At 39.3% G+C, this 15,754-nt stretch overlaps 1 protein-coding gene across 1 annotated transcript in view; it reads right to left on the reverse strand.

The window, feature by feature from the left end:
- The window catches only part of LOC308068683 (von Willebrand factor D and EGF domain-containing protein-like), a 194,864-nt gene that overhangs the window by 47,707 nt on the left and 131,403 nt on the right, over positions 1–15,754 (reverse strand). Inside the window, exons 17-20 of the mRNA XM_080399690.1 lie at positions 15,525–15,744; positions 9,684–9,821; positions 7,501–7,632; positions 5,872–6,036 (exon numbers count right to left, since the gene is read on the reverse strand). Of these exons, the coding sequence (XP_080255816.1) occupies positions 5,872–6,036; positions 7,501–7,632; positions 9,684–9,821; positions 15,525–15,744 (655 nt within the window). The remainder of the gene's footprint in view (positions 1–5,871; positions 6,037–7,500; positions 7,633–9,683; positions 9,822–15,524; positions 15,745–15,754) is intronic.

Raw genomic sequence — 15,754 nt, forward strand, 5'->3', positions numbered from 1 at the left:
TATGAAATCCTTAATGTAACAAGTTATCAGCATGAGAGATCATTTTCTCCTGCATCCCAGAGGATCAGTTGTCCTGTGTTAGCTATAGGCTGTTGCTGTGCCCCTTCAGAACTGAACTAGTGCTATACATGTGATGTGTAATTTTGGGGGCGAAAGTCACATGGTTTGGCAGTGAATATCACCAGATTCTGCAAGCAAACCTGGGGAACGGAGCGCCACTGCATCTGCAGGTACCTGTTCATCAACAACAGGAAGATGTTAAGGAACTAGTCCTAAATTTGCCACGAGCAATTCCGGAGAATTTCCCAGCTATTTTACCCCCCTCTACTGTAGTGTGCTTTGCACTGCTTATGAATCCTTTTTCCTCAGCTGCTGCTTTGGTTTTGCAGTAAGTTGCAAAACTCTTGTGTTGCTTTAATGGGGCCAGGATATTGGTCCAGTATGAGTTGCTTACACTTTTAAGGGGCTTCTAAGTGCCTGTAACAAAACAGCAATCTTACCAAATTTGTGGAAACAGGGTTGGCTCTCTTTAAAAGCTGTGTGCTATTATAGCTAGATGATTAAATGAGCTTGGAAATTTTAAAAGGAGATAAACTTGCTCTTTGTTCTGTCAGTGTAGAAAACTACAGAGCCTGTATCTTCCATAGATTATTTGTTGGAGATGAGTTGTTATTATCACTTAAAAGTCACGATGGCACAGTGATTGCTTAAGCAAAAGGTGGCACATTCTTGGTAGGAGAGAAATGTAATCTGTACTTGATGTCCTGATTGAATGTAAATATTATTCATGGCATATAGCTGAGTCCTCTTCCCTAGTGGTTTTATGGCTTGGGGTTCATTGGTCTTCTATTGCTGAGCTACATCATTTCCTAAATATATCATCTGTATTGGAAGCACTTAACAAATTCTGGATTGACAGACTATATGGATCAGTGAAGCTGGAAACCGTTTATCTTTTAAATTATCTAAACATATTCTTCCCACCGTGCCTGCTTTAGTTGTTATGTTTGGGTCATAGCATATACCGTACAGGCCTCTGTTGATATTTTTCTGAAAATACTTAATATTTTATTAGGTATCCCTAAGGAGGAGAAAGCCATCAGAAAGACTGTCAGGTTCCCTTTCTACCTTGACAAGTACGGGGGTGGATTTTCAGTGGCAATTACATACCCAGAGGGCAGGAAAGGGTCACAGTTTATGTCCAAAATGCTAGGCTGATCCTGGCCTCTGCAAATATTACTGGTATACCTTTGCAGAACTGTGTCTTTCATGAGTCCAAATTTATGTGGAATGTCTTTGTGTGGCATTTCTAACCCCACTTCAGTTACTGTTCCATCACTTGCCCCTTGAAGGAGATATCGCTACATCATAACTGGTCAGTCTGAAGAAAAATGTACATTTTGTCCTGAAATACACAAACTAGAAACACTGAAACATAGTTTACAAAAGGGATCAGCAACTTCCACCATAAATTCCAAAAAAGAATTGTGGACAGAGTTTCAATGGCCTGAGTAAGAGCTAGATGCTGGAAGCCACAGCATGGAGACACTGCTTCCTGGTTTTGGAGCCCACAGGACTGGCAGAGAGCTATTACCACACAGAGGCAGAATGGACTGTTATTTACTATTGACGTGGTATTTCTGTTATGCCTTCTTTGCAAGGATCTCAGACAACTTCACAGCCAATGACTGCAGCATCAAAATATTCCTGCCTTCAAGTAAGCTTTGTAACTCATTGCACAAACCATGTCAAGACTGGTTAGTTACTTCTTGCTAAGCACCCTCTGAATGCTGAAAAGTGTGTGCATTTAGTCTACACCTGTTGATACATACAGATTTAAAAGTTCTGTGTGTGATGTGCCTGCCTTAACAGGCTTTAAGATGTGTCTTCCAGGAACAATGCTTGGCTCTCTCCATTAGGGTAGTGCTATTCATTTAATGGAATCGCTTGTGATTTACACTGGTATAAGTGAGACTGGAAGCTGGGCCTTGATCTTTTTAATGCAAATTAATCAATTCTGTTAGATAAGAGATGAAAGGAGTCCATTATGTTCTTCAGTCATCTCTTGAAGCAAAATCATTTGATTGGTTCCAGGCAGTAAGAGGTCCCTACTCCTGCAGTTAGCTCCAGAGACGAAACCTTGCGTTGGTGACCAAAGCTCTTACCAGAGTTATTTATTTTTCATGGACAGTAATCAATGATGAGTGCTAATAATGGCAGCAGTCATTTCAAAGTTAAAAGTTAAGAATGTAAAACTTAAAGGCTAATATGCCTCTGGTGTTAGACTGAGCACTATGTGTTTAAACGCAGGCATTCTTTTAATTCAAAACATTTTACCCTCCTTTTAAATCCTTATCTTGATGTTGATCTGACAGTGGTGCAAATAAGAAGGTCACAGAGGTCTCTCTGATGTAAAATCAAAGTGAATTCAGAAGCATGATGCGGATAGTGGAATAGTGTAAAACACGGAGTATGTAAACACAAGAAATAGCTGGCGCATACAGAAGTATATCAAGTGCCAAATGTCTACAATACTGCAAATTAACTGCTATGGCAGGAGAGCTAGCAGTGGTGTTCAGAATGGAAAAGCAGAACTCGATTACAGAGATCATAAAATAATCCTTTCCCTTGATCTTTGGCTCCCTAAACCAGGAGAAGCAGAAAGAGCTGGCTCTGAACAAACAATCTTTTATCAGTGATGGATGTGGTACTGCTTTGTCCAGTAAAATTGCTGATTTACTAATAGGAAAAAAATAAATCTTTTGCGATGACACCGACCTCTCTAACCTGCTAAAGGAAGTGCAAACAGATGGGTATCTCTGTGACTGTGAGTGATGAAACCAGACTAGAGAAATATCAGTAGAGTCTGACGAGAACTAATATTGCAACCTGCAGTAACATCACCAGCATCCCCCATTAGGATATATTAATTTTCCCTGTGCCAAGAATATGACCACTGATACTGCATGGTTTGATTTAACAGACCTGCCTCTTCTAACAACAACGTAAAAGATATTTCATACTAATGTGAAATGTACCCAGGGAAGCCTGGACAGATTTAACTTCCTTAGACTTTCCTTTTTATTGCAATACCAGCAAAATTAAGGGACTTGTGATCCTAATGGTAATTTTTGTAAAAAATGCAGGATACCTGCTTTCTGGATTTTGAAGGGAGAGAAATAAGTTTTTGTTTCTGATATAAGAAGGTATTTTAAAAAATAATAATTTTCCTTTAGATATGAGACTCCGTATTGGCTTTGATACTGGTGATGTTTTTCCTTAAGACTAATCTAATATACTTCAAGAACAATTGCAACCAAGTCTGGTTGATTTAAACCGGTACAAACTATTGGTACAAGCCAGGCAAAAAAAATAAGTGAAAACAGAATGAGGCCCTGCGTTGTTGGCAGAGCAGGTAAATATAGCTCAGAAACTTATTTGTGGAGTTACATAGTTTGCAGTAAGTCAAGTACATCAAAAGATTAATACCTATCACATATCAATGCTGAGGAAATGGTACTTTGTTGATTATAAATCAAAATTGAAGGACTTTTGGGTGCAGCTCATCAAACAGTGACTTAGGAAACAATTTTCTTCTGGCATATTTTTTCTCCTCGGTAGTCTACAAAGGCAGTTGGGTAGTTTTTGCAGTTTTGGTATGAAAAAAATGCTTATCCTTTAATCCTTAAATCACAACAATTGAGTATAACTTCATGTCAAAAGCAGCCCATAAAAGTACAAAATAGGGATTAGCAAGAGTATTTTTAGATTAAATTTACTGGAGTTGGAAAGAAGTGGCACATAATCTCAGTACCTTCACAAGCACTGTAGCAAGCTGAAGAGGATTTGCTCTGTTTCATTTGAAGACCGATAGCATAAGTTACATGGGAGAGAAGCTATTATTCTAACAGGGAGGATTTCACAATAATCATAATCCATAACTACATAAATTTAATTGAAAGTTCATTCTTTTTTGTCTGATATCTTTTAATCATGAACACCATACAATACTTTTGCTTCCACTAGCAAAGCACAGGGGAAAGAAATTTAAACCGATCATTTTTGGTCATAAATTAGGACACTCCTAGAGCTACAGCAATTGCTTTCATTTCTAAATATTAAAACAAATGACTGTTCTCATTTAACCTTGAGGCACAGCATCCTCATCGTTTATATTGTGACATAATTCACATGAGTGAATATAAGGTTCTGATGGAACAAAAAATAATCCCTCTTCATTCCCTCCCCAAAGTGCTCAAGCTGGCAGGATAGCCACCTTTGCAGCGTGAAGTCCTGGACTCAGTCTGCATATTGAGGAGGAAAAAGAAAAACAACCTCCCAGCTTCTGATAAACAGCTTGCTTTAACAGCAACGTGCATTCGTTTGAGATCCTGATACTTGGAATATTTCTTAAGTCTTGCCTGGAATGGTGTACGACAGATATGTCGATGTCTATGCTTCCCTTTTTAGAACTTGCACAAATATATTTGTTATCTGCTGTACCAATACCTACAGCTGCAGATTATCTGTTCTACTCAACAGCATTTGAATGACCTTTGGGGTGCACAATGCATATCCCATTATCCCATTAACGACAAAGTGCAGCTCTGGGCTGAAATGTTAGTTTATTTATATGTACAATGATTATTGTTTTTCTCAACCACTTTTACAGCTTCACCAAGTTATAGAAGAGTCAATAGGAGACTTAATGACTCTGACAGACTAAATAATACTTTGTACACACTCATTGCTAGAGAAAGAAAAATGTTGGGTTTATTTTTGTGACCTTTAGATTCAGAGAACTGGCTAAAATCAATTTATAGTTCAAAGAGGTTGGATGATACCTACACTAAGCAGTAAAATTGCTTCCACTTTGATAGTGTGCATTAAAATATAACACCAAGGTAACAGTCCTTGATTTGGATACAGAATGGGGGGGGGTGGGGGGGTGAGGGTGGGTTTGTCAACTGTAGGAGGCTGGGGAACAATTTGACAGGTTTCAAGCCAGTCTGTCTGGAATACTTAAGACAAAGGTTTAGAAAAAACCCCAAGGAATCGGACCTAGTAACTACTGTTATTAAGGAATAAACATGAGTTCTCTTGGCTAATCACTCTGTGCAATAAAAAGTGGACAACCACCTTGACTGTCCCTGGAGAACCATGCATTGAGTTATGAGAATTTCATTGAGAGAGCGAGCAGGACTGGATGAGTGATGAGTGGTTGCTATGCTATTGCCACTTTCTGCCTGAGGTCAGGACCCAGCTTTGCTCTTATCACAGCAGAAGACCTCTTCTAATGATCAGTCCTCTGAGATTAATTGGGCCAGATGAGTTTCAGAGCTCCCTAAGGAAGTTTATTGCTCAGGCTATGAATGATACTATTGAAATGCTTTAATTATCTGCTGCCTTTAGTAGTTGGCATAGTTGTTCTTGCATGACACTTTGTTTATCATCATCTTCACAGGTCACCTTGGAGAACAGATGCCTTGCAGCAAAAGAATCAGGAAGGAAGGAAAGCAGAGTGATACTGGCATGTGTCATGTTCTGATCTTACTGAGGAGGAAACACGTTTTGAAATCCTATGCCAGTGCTGCCGCAGAAATACAGATGTGGTGATTCATACCATCTAGTAAGTCCTGTCGTGAAGAGTTCTCCCTAGTGGCAAATGAGGTTAATCTATTGAATTTCAACTCACAGAGCCAGGTATTCCTGAAACAAGACCTGCTAGCTGCTTACCAGGTAAGAGTGACAGAAAAAAAGCCCTCAGTGTTCAATTATAAAGTACATTGTATTGTAATGGCGTACTAGTTCATATTTTCTTACACTCTTTGTATGCCAAATCTTTTTAAAATTCTAAAAATTACAAATTACCTGGTCTGGGGACTTTGGTACAGGTTCGACCATTTCCAAAAAACCCAGCTGGACATCGGCTGCAGACATAGCCGATGTACGGGGGTTTCCGATCAAAACACAACACCCCGGGAAAACACGGCCGGTTGGCACAGGTGGGGACATGTGACAGTGGTGCTGTGTGGCCTGAAAAAGAGGGGAGTTCAAGCATGTTTATTTTTAATTTCTCATTTCAGATGCATATATAAGATTAAGTAGTGGCTGCCTGAGCCCAGCTAAAGCTTTGTAACTGCTTTTATTCTTCTGAAGTCTAATTAATGCAGAATGTTCCCAAACCTTGAGCCAAACATGAGAATGTCCTGTAGGCACAGTGTAACAGAACAGCTGTTTCTCATTAAAGCAAGATTTATTAGTCCTCTAATTACATGTTTTCAAGTTTATTACTCAAAGTTGTTTGGCATTTATCATGGATAATATAGAAACTGTAATTTTCAGCATAAGTGAAAGATTAACTGAGTGAGAAACTGTATTAATTGATATCCTTTTGGTATTTTATAATTCGAAGGTAATCATCAAACCTCACAGCACATACATACCTTACCTTTAAAAATACACTGTCAAATACATATGTTTCTGATCTAGAAATCACCCTTAATGTGTCATACCTTGTATGACAGGAGACTACTTCAATTATCTTAGAACTATGTGCAAAATTTAACACGCCGGTAGTATATAACGGTTTATAACTTATGATGTCACTGAATAGCATGTGTATATGAACTGCCTGTGAAGTGTTTAACAGTGTCAAGACAGAACTGATGATGAATAAAACCATAATGATGGTTGTAGATCTTTTTTAATCGCCTCCAGTGAGGTCTCCATCATGATTCTCAAGTGTTTTCAGCATTATTCTTGCACCTTACCTACAGCATTATGATGGATACCTGTAAGAGGCAAGTTCTGGTTAGGTGTTGCCTGGCCTGGTACAGATATAAAAAAGGGTGAGAAAAAATAATATTTTCTTTTACATATTTTCTTTTACGTATGTCTTTACACAACAGATGTGTTCAGTTGCAATTTCTCTGCTCCCGGCTTTCACTAGAAAATCATTTAAATGTGCAACACTCATTAGAACAGGACCAACAAATCCATCAGGCATGTGCACACCCATGTTAGAGTGCTGTAGTGCTCCCCTCCAGGAAAAGCAACTGCCACGGTCAAGTTCACACTTCAGGAGTTGGTTTTCACTTATGCTCAAAACTCAGTCTTAATTCAGTGACTGTCCATCAAATACTGAAATAAAATGTCAGCATCACCTGGCTATGGTAAACTGGCATAAGCTGTCATTCCTACTTTGCTTTCCATTGATCACTAAGATCTGGAGTGATTTTGTTCTACCTCATAAGCGATGCAATTTCTAGTTAAGCCTGACCACTCTGACTGTTATTGCTGTAATGTCTCCCTTCCATGTAAAATTGTTTAGCAGCAATCCACAGTCTGATGTAATTAAGGGGGGGTTAGGTTTATCTTTCTAACATGTATTATTATAAATGGCTAGTTCATGTTTACTGTTAAGACAGTATAATGTTCGATTTCTGAATATGTAAACTGCAGCAAATGAAAAAAGATTTCATATCCTTGTATACCTACCATGTCTATCACTTATGGTAAAATTCTTAATTACGGCAGAATCTTTTGCCTCTAAGGTTTGCAGTGGCTGCTTAACCTTGGTCATGTTCAAATCTTGTTTAAATGCTTTTGTAATGTCAGCAGCAAGCACGGCTGTGAAAAGAAAGCATGGAGACAAGGAAACAAGGTGTTAGAGCTTAGCTGTGGTTGATGATAAAAAGCAACAGTAACAGCAAATCACATAACCTGACTGAAGTTTATTCTGGAAGACAACCATCAAGCAAACAGAGGCAGATCAGGTGAGTCAGTTGCTGACACACAGTAAAGCTTCAACACAAATATAGAAAAAATTGTTATGCCCAAACTCACTGAACTTTGCTAATCTGGGAGACATATTTAATATGCACAGTGATCTTTTATTGAGCTAAGGGCACTAAGAAGGCCTCAGGTTCCCATGTATGAGACAGCATCGTTACTTGGATGAGGATGCTATGCTACACACTGGGACCTGTGCTCTGTCTGATTCCTGCCTCTTCTTGAAAGCTTCTGTCTGAAACTATGTTGTGCATATTTGTTGGCTTTGGTTAGTTCAGCTGCAAACTTTGTACGTGTCAAAATATCTGTACAAAGTATACATAGATGTAAAAAGGAAAACTGATTGGTGGAGACTCTAAAAATAGTGATTTCTTCATAATTTTAAGATAATTTCTTGAATGAATTAGGGGTTGTAAAGTCTACGTGGATAATGTTCAAGTTAAACAACTGTTGCCTTGGATATTCTCTACTTAATAAAGACTGAGACTATGTCTTTTTATATATTAAACAATGCAATGAGCTATAGCCCGCTCTACAAGCTATAAAGTTAGTTTTCTCCTCCTCCCTCCCAGAAGCTTTTATACTTGCTTAAGCAAGGGAAGTATGAGTAGGTACATTAAGTTTGTATATCAGAACCACAAAGAATGGTTTCTGTCCTATTTTGGGTGGACAAGGAAGCCCTCAGGTTTATTCCTTCTAGTAAATGTCCATTTTTGAAATAGAGAAATCTTTCTGTAATTAAAAAAATGCAAAGGAAGAAAATACTTTTCTGATATATTTTTAAAAAGGTTATTATTTTATATAGCCTTCTTTCATTGGTTAAATCAGCTGTGAAAATATGCATTAGTGAAACAGATGCAAAATCGCTTTGAAATGACCAATGTGGCCAAATAATACAGAAAAGAAAACATTCTGTTCAGACATTTGGCAATATGATTGAAGGGATATTTGGTAAATCTGGCAAAGGCAGTCCTGCCGGTGCCAGGATCCTGCAGCTACAGCTGAGTCTTTTTGCATCAGGTAATTTTTTTTTTTCCTTTTGGTAGTCCATATGAGGAAAAGTTAATATACGCACAGTTAATATCTGTATTTTTGCTTTTCAAATTTCTTTGGTAACACCAACAGACAAACAAGCAAACAAATGCAAAACACTTCAAGTGTTGATTTCTCTCCTTCTGGCCAATGGAGTGTTGGTTTTGGAAGAAAATTATGTATATATGACTGAAACAGATTGTGAGCAGATCGCATCCCATGCGCTGGGAAGGTCTCAACAGAATACAGTCACTGTAGCCTCCCTACTAAAGAGTCTGTTGCCCCAAAACCAAACACTGAGCAGGTGTAAAATCGTTCTTGGTCATTTCCTTCAGTAGCTGGGATGTGTGGCTGACTTTACACCAAGTACAAGCTCAGCAGCTGTGGACTGTGTTCTCTAATGAAAGCACACCTTGGAAACGGAGGTGAAAGGACGTGAAGGATTTGCACGTGGATTTTCTTCCTTTTACTCAACATCCTCCTTGCACAGCATTCATCCAAAACAACAGTCATCCTGGGGGTGCTCCCCAAGTATGTGTTAGTGAGCGGTATATTTAGGAGTGCAACAGTGGAGATTATGGAGAAGATATCCTTGGCAAATTATCTAGCTGGCATCTGAAAAACACTTTTTTGTGTGCAACAGTGTTCATTCTAAACCAAAATGAAACTAAACTGCAGTGAAAAATAGCAGAGACCAATTTGCAATTATCCATATTAATATAACACGACAATAGTCTGCTTTGTGTATTTCAAGGTCTGTACTGAGCAAGTGGCAAAGCACTCAATTAAGGATAATATTAGTAGAATGGAACCCATTTTTCTCCCCATCATTAAAATAAATCATGCAAAACACTTACATTTGCAAGTTTTACCATTTCCCTCCATCCCACTGGGGCAAATTCCACATGCATATGATCCAAAGGTATTCATACAAGACACTCCAGGAAAACAAAGACTGTCTTCACATTCATTCCTGTCTTCCTGACAAGTAAGCCCTGTGGCAAAACAAAGGGGAGGTTAATAATCAGGAAAGATTCCCTGTTTATTCCTCAGCTCAAATGTTGAAGCAGGCTAAGGCTTACTTCTCAGCTGTAAACTCATTACAGGGTATGTCACTCATGTTAGAGCCAAATTCCCCACTGTCTCACTTAAACCTGCTTTTATCGCACTGTTTATTACTGTTGTTATTGGCACCAGAAGTGCTGAACTTGAGACTACTGCTCATAGAAAACTGTGCATGTTAAATAAATTATTTCCCCTGCATTTCACACTTCTGCTGCTGGTTTTGTTGTCTTGTTTATGGGAGATCTTTACCATATACTGAAGAAGCCACTGAAAGTCACCATTTTGGCTTTAGGATATGGAAAGCCATGTACTGACCTATTGTGGTTTTCATTTCTGTGTGAACCTCACATCACTAATGGCTTATTGTGAACCAGCCTGACAGAGTCTGGCTGAAAGGAAACCTTATCAAATTATCAGATTTTTTTAAAACCCATTTTTTTTTCTATTTAAAATTAAAATTTGAAGAAACAGTCTGAAAACATCTCCGAGCCACAGCGCAGGTATACAGAAGGTAAGCTGCTCGAGGCTCTGAACCCAAAACAATGTGTCCTGACTCTTGCTGATTTTGGAAATAGGGTTTTCAAAAGACCTTTGAAGCAATTGATACGCAGATTCACAACTCTGGATGATTTAATAATAATTAATAATAATAGGACTTCACCAGAGTAATCACATATTATGTTGTTAAAAACTCCCTCAGGTTTCAGGTATGCATGCTGCTGTCTCTGTGCACTTTGGAAAACTTGCTTGGCTATTGCTGGTTACCAGAATCCACCGCCCTGACAGCAGGCTGGAAACTAGCCCGTACCACTTCTATTAAGGGATGCCCTTTGCTCCTTGTAGGAAAACCCAAGGAGACTGGGACATCTCCTGGAGAGTCCAGGTACCTGCTTCAAGACAAATGACGAGGTACGGAAAGGTTTGCTCTATATCAGATATCCAGCTTTATTATGAAAGAAGATCTAAAAGTAAAATAATTTTTTTTTTCTTCAAAAAAAGAAATTTGTCATAGTGGAATGAATTACAGGATGATGAAAACACAGCATTATTATTCATCTCCTACAACATAATCTCTCATCACTTCAGCATTTCAGATAGCTTCTACTACTCCTTTCAAGTTAAAATAGCATCTCCATGTTAAAATCTGAAATTGAAGTCTGTATTGATTGAGCTGCCTAAAAAAGCTAGTGACATCACCTTCTCATGTGTGCTTTGTCTTGTGGGAAAAAAAGAACAGCACCACGAAAGCCATATGCCTTTTCTGGTGCCATCTTAAGCTAAATTGTTCTGGTTTCGCATGCTTCTTCCTTCTTTCATTTAAGCTGGACATCACATAGCATTGCGGGGCTTAACATACTTTTCTTCCTCCCTTGTTACATTTTGGATTACTATTTCTTTTATATAATTCAATTAGCACATTCTTAGCATCACGCTGCTTTTCTCTCATATTGTTTTCTGATGATGCATTGGGAAATTATTAGACATCACATCACGGAAAATATTGAATGAGTTACCCTCTGATTAGATTAGTAATTACTTTCTTTCTCTAAGTATCATATAAAGACTAAACATGATACCATAGACAGTTAAAGCAGGAATGAGGTTCCCAGTTTCAGTAACAACAGACCCTCTCATCTCAGTCCCCTCTCCTCCCTTCTACATGCTCTATTTTTGCTGCAAGGGGCTGGCTTTAAAATCTCAAAGACAAGAGAATCAGAAAAAACAACATAAGTAACAAGCTAAATTTTAAAATTCAGCCATTTAATTGGTTTTTAGCGTAAAGGTGGAACTATGCAAGCACTTTTTTTCCCTCAGAGAAATTTGATTTTAAATAGTATCTGATCAATTTGGGCATAATGCTAACCTAGCTGAGTCCAAGGACAAATGTTTACGAAGTCTGAAACTTGGCTGAAGGTTGCTGAAGCGGCAGCAGCAACGGACAGAAAACTGTCTGCACCGAGAAGTGTCAGTGGTTGTGTTTGCACAACCTCCGGTGCACTGCAGCACAAGGGAGTCTCATTCTCTTGGTGCTGCTACGGTACAAATAAACGTAACAGGAACAAAAAATCTTCAGGTTGCAATGTTGAAACACCTGTTTCTGTGCCAGCTCTATTTCTCCATCCCTGCATGGGAAATTGCCTGAGAAGATAAAGTCCTTTTATGCCTTGAGAGCAGCTGACCACCTGCAGATGCAGAGAAAGACTTTTTGCCTGTGCTCATGTTAAGCTGACTGCAAGGCACAGGCAGTCTCCTCCAGGGACTCTAGAGTTGTTACAAACCATGAACAAATCTTGGGGGTTTCTTCAGTTTCCTGAAAAGTAAGATGAAATTAATTTCATATTCCTATCCACCCCACAGTTTTAGATTAATCGCCGGCATTAGGGGAAAGAAAGAATGGTCTTGTGATTGAGATCAAGTTTTCAAGGAGTTGGGTTCTCAGATGGGTGATGTTCTTGCTTTCAGTGGCCAAACGAAGAAACAACAGGAATTCTTGTTATCTTGTTAACAATGTCAAAGAAAACTGAATGAGCTTTGAACACTCGATGAGATAAATGCTTATAAGTCTCTGCAGAAATGCAAAGTAGTAATAATTCTGGACTCATCCTTCTCCCTGGTTTTCCAGTGGGTTCTCTCCCTGCCTTGCTCCTGTTCCTGCATCGTACCCTTACATTGCCTGAGATACACCGGTGCAGCTGACTGGGTACCGCTTGGCAGCACAGTGTTCCCTGTGCTGCTGCTTCTTTTGCCGTGATGTTGGGAAGCTCTCAAAAGAGTTAATTTTTTCGTTTCTACTACCTGTTCACTATAATTTGTAAAGATTTGATGGTGAAGTGGTGCTGTCGTTGAGCAGTATAGTGTTGCCTTCTCATTAGATTATTGATGGTTTTCTGGGGAATTGAGGCATAAACACACCATCAAGGATGAGCTTTTATTGTTGTCACAGAACCTGCCCTGAAGTAAAATCATCTACTTCCCAGCTGGCTTTCAGCTCCACTTGCTTATAATTTTTCACCTGCTATTAAAACTTTGAGATGTATTCCTCTTTCACTCAACCATATCTTTTTTTTCTGTTGTTGTTTGTGTTTAGCATTTTGGGCTAGGGAAAAACAGAAGAACCCGTGCACTTTTATTTAAGTTGGCAAGAATTAAGGGTTCGGTATACCTGGTGTTTCCCAGCCATCAAGGTGTCCTGTGCCCTTGTCTCTATAGTCAGCTGTATGTTGCTTTTAAGTGCGTTGTTTTCAGTGGTAGATATTGAATTCTTTAGTGTTTGTGTAAGAATGAGGGACACATTTCAGAATATGCTCCACGTGAATTTATAAACAATGTGTTGTAATTATGGTAGTCTATTTTATATGGAATAATAGGGCTTGATTTCACTCCATGTGCAATAGCCCATAAAGTGAGGACAGCAGTGTGAAACTGGTGAAGATCAAACAACAGGAGCAGATCTACTGAAGTTATTAACTCATAGAATTATATTTTTTTTTATTCATTCACTCCATCTCCTTACAGGCAATAAATACGTATTCTCACTGTAGATCTCCAGTGTTTACCCCAACACAGCCTAAAAGGTTCCCAAATTTCCCCATGCTCATAGGAATGTTATTTCCAGGGGGATTCAAGACATTCTGTGTATGATTGTTTGGTTTGGGGATTTTTTATATTTTGATCAAACTTTCCTTTTCTAACTTTATTCTCCATACTCAGGCTTGTGCATTCTTGCATTAGTAGAGTCCCAGTGGCACAGACACTTTGGACAGCAGCAGGTTTTATCTATTTGGTTGCATTACCTGGCGTCGATGTCACAGATCTTTTAGGCCATTTTTCTGAACTTCCACATCTGAATAATTTTTAGCATTTCTGCTGGAATTTTATAGTTAAAGAAATCTGGACTTGCAGTCCCACATGACCAAAGCAAAGGTTTCATGAACTGATGAGAGGCAGAAAGGGTACCTTGCTGCCTGCATGAGCCCTTTGTGTAAAAACTGTTCATTGCTCTTGTATAAAATTTAGTTTCTTCTACATATATACACTAAACAGTAATAATGATGTGCATTTGATGTTACTTCTACATTTTTCAAACCTATAGCACGGCACAGCAGCCAACATTATGGGTCTCATGAATTCATTCATGCTTCTGTATGTGAACAGAGTAGTGTTTGGGATGGGTTCAGTGACTGAAATCTGAGCTCAGCCTAAGGTGTTTTTTTCTTAGTCTGCTTTTGAAATGGTTCTGGTCCAAGAGGTGCTCTAACACAGATTCAGTTAGCACATTTCACTTGCGGGAGGCTAATTTGACTCTGACAAGAACAGACAGTAATGCAATGTCTTTACTTTCCTATTGACTACACAGCAGCCTGGCTGAGAGAGGGTTGTTTTAACTGCACCTTTGCAAAGCAAAGCAAGTGACAGGTTTAGAAATCCTGTTCAAGTCCTGCATGTTCAGATCTGCCTCGTACCTCCTGACGAACTAAACTGGAAATAAAAAGACAACGTCTGTGCAACTCCAGGAGAAGGTGAGTTTAGGCCAATGTGAAAATCTGTTATGTTGGAAGCGAGTGGTGGTATGAGCAGCTGGGGTGTGGGTCCCAGCTTGGAGGAGGTGGTGGGCACTCTATGAGACTCAACAGTGACTTGGCTTAGCCAAACTCCAGCAACTAAATGGGGCAGAGAGTCTAACAGCTGCCTCTGCTGTTTCCAGTCTGCAGAGCATGGGGCCGTCATCATCCCGTGCTGTCACAAGTGCTTTTTCATGTGTGTGAATCATTCACAGACATCCTGAGTGCAGTGAAGCTGACTGTAAATTGCTTGATAGGTACACACATGTTCTCTCCTCATCCGTGTTACGTATTAGGTGCTTCTCGTTCTCCTCACACTTCAGGTCTTTACTCCATTCCTGTTTGCATCATGTGTCTTGCATCCACCTCTGGCATCATTGCATTTTGTTCTCCAACTCCTCCTATTTGTGCTTTTCATTCTGCTTTACTAACAGAATCTTTTTTTGGTGATGTGATCATTCATCTTCCTTTCATCTTTTAAAATCATATTTTGGCCAGCCCTGAACAGTTTGAAAGGTTAGATTTTTTTCTACCACCATGCCTGACAACCAGATACACTTGTGGTCTTCTAATGTTTAAATTTAGTGAAGTTTCAAGTGGGACTAAAGGACAATTTGTTTTTGCATGTTTTTCATATCTACTTCTCCTTCCTAGACATAGAAGAATCATTCATTCCCAGTTCTTATGTTGGCTTGATTTAGTCAAATTCTGTGGAGTGCAAAAGGGTGGTGGATCTTTGCCTATTCTCTCTTTCACTCAGTCCTCTCCTCACTCATCTCATGGATGGACAGATCCATAAGAAATAAGGAGGTGGAAACTGAGATCAGGGAGGAGATCAGCCCTCCCTGAGTGATGTTTCAGGACCACAGAGCCTTAGGTCATTTTTCCTTCCTTGATCATGGATAATTAGATAGCTGGGTTTGCACATTTTCTATCTGTCTAAAGCTGAGCCATGGGAGCAGAAGAGGAGGCTTATGTCTTGACAGATGCTTGTGGTCATGCTGGACTCAAAAAATCCTGTTGCACAACATATCTTCAGTTAAATCAGAGATGGAAACAGTGAGGTGTTACCTCCCAAGCCAGGGGGACATTTACAAAAGTAGCTATCCACACTGTCCACGCATGTTCCACTGCCGCAGGGGTTGGATTTGCAGTCATTAATATCTTCCTGGCAAAATTCCCCATCAAATCCATTTGGACATAAGCACAGGTATTCACCAAGGCCTGGAGGGAATTTAATATTAGTAACACATGTTCCACCATTGAGGCAGCTGCAGGGCTTCACTCCAACCTGAGGAAAG

The sequence above is a fragment of the Falco punctatus genome (genome assembly GCF_963210335.1).
Source record: "Falco punctatus genome assembly, chromosome: 8".
In the NCBI taxonomy this organism is placed as follows: domain Eukaryota; kingdom Metazoa; phylum Chordata; class Aves; order Falconiformes; family Falconidae; genus Falco; species Falco punctatus.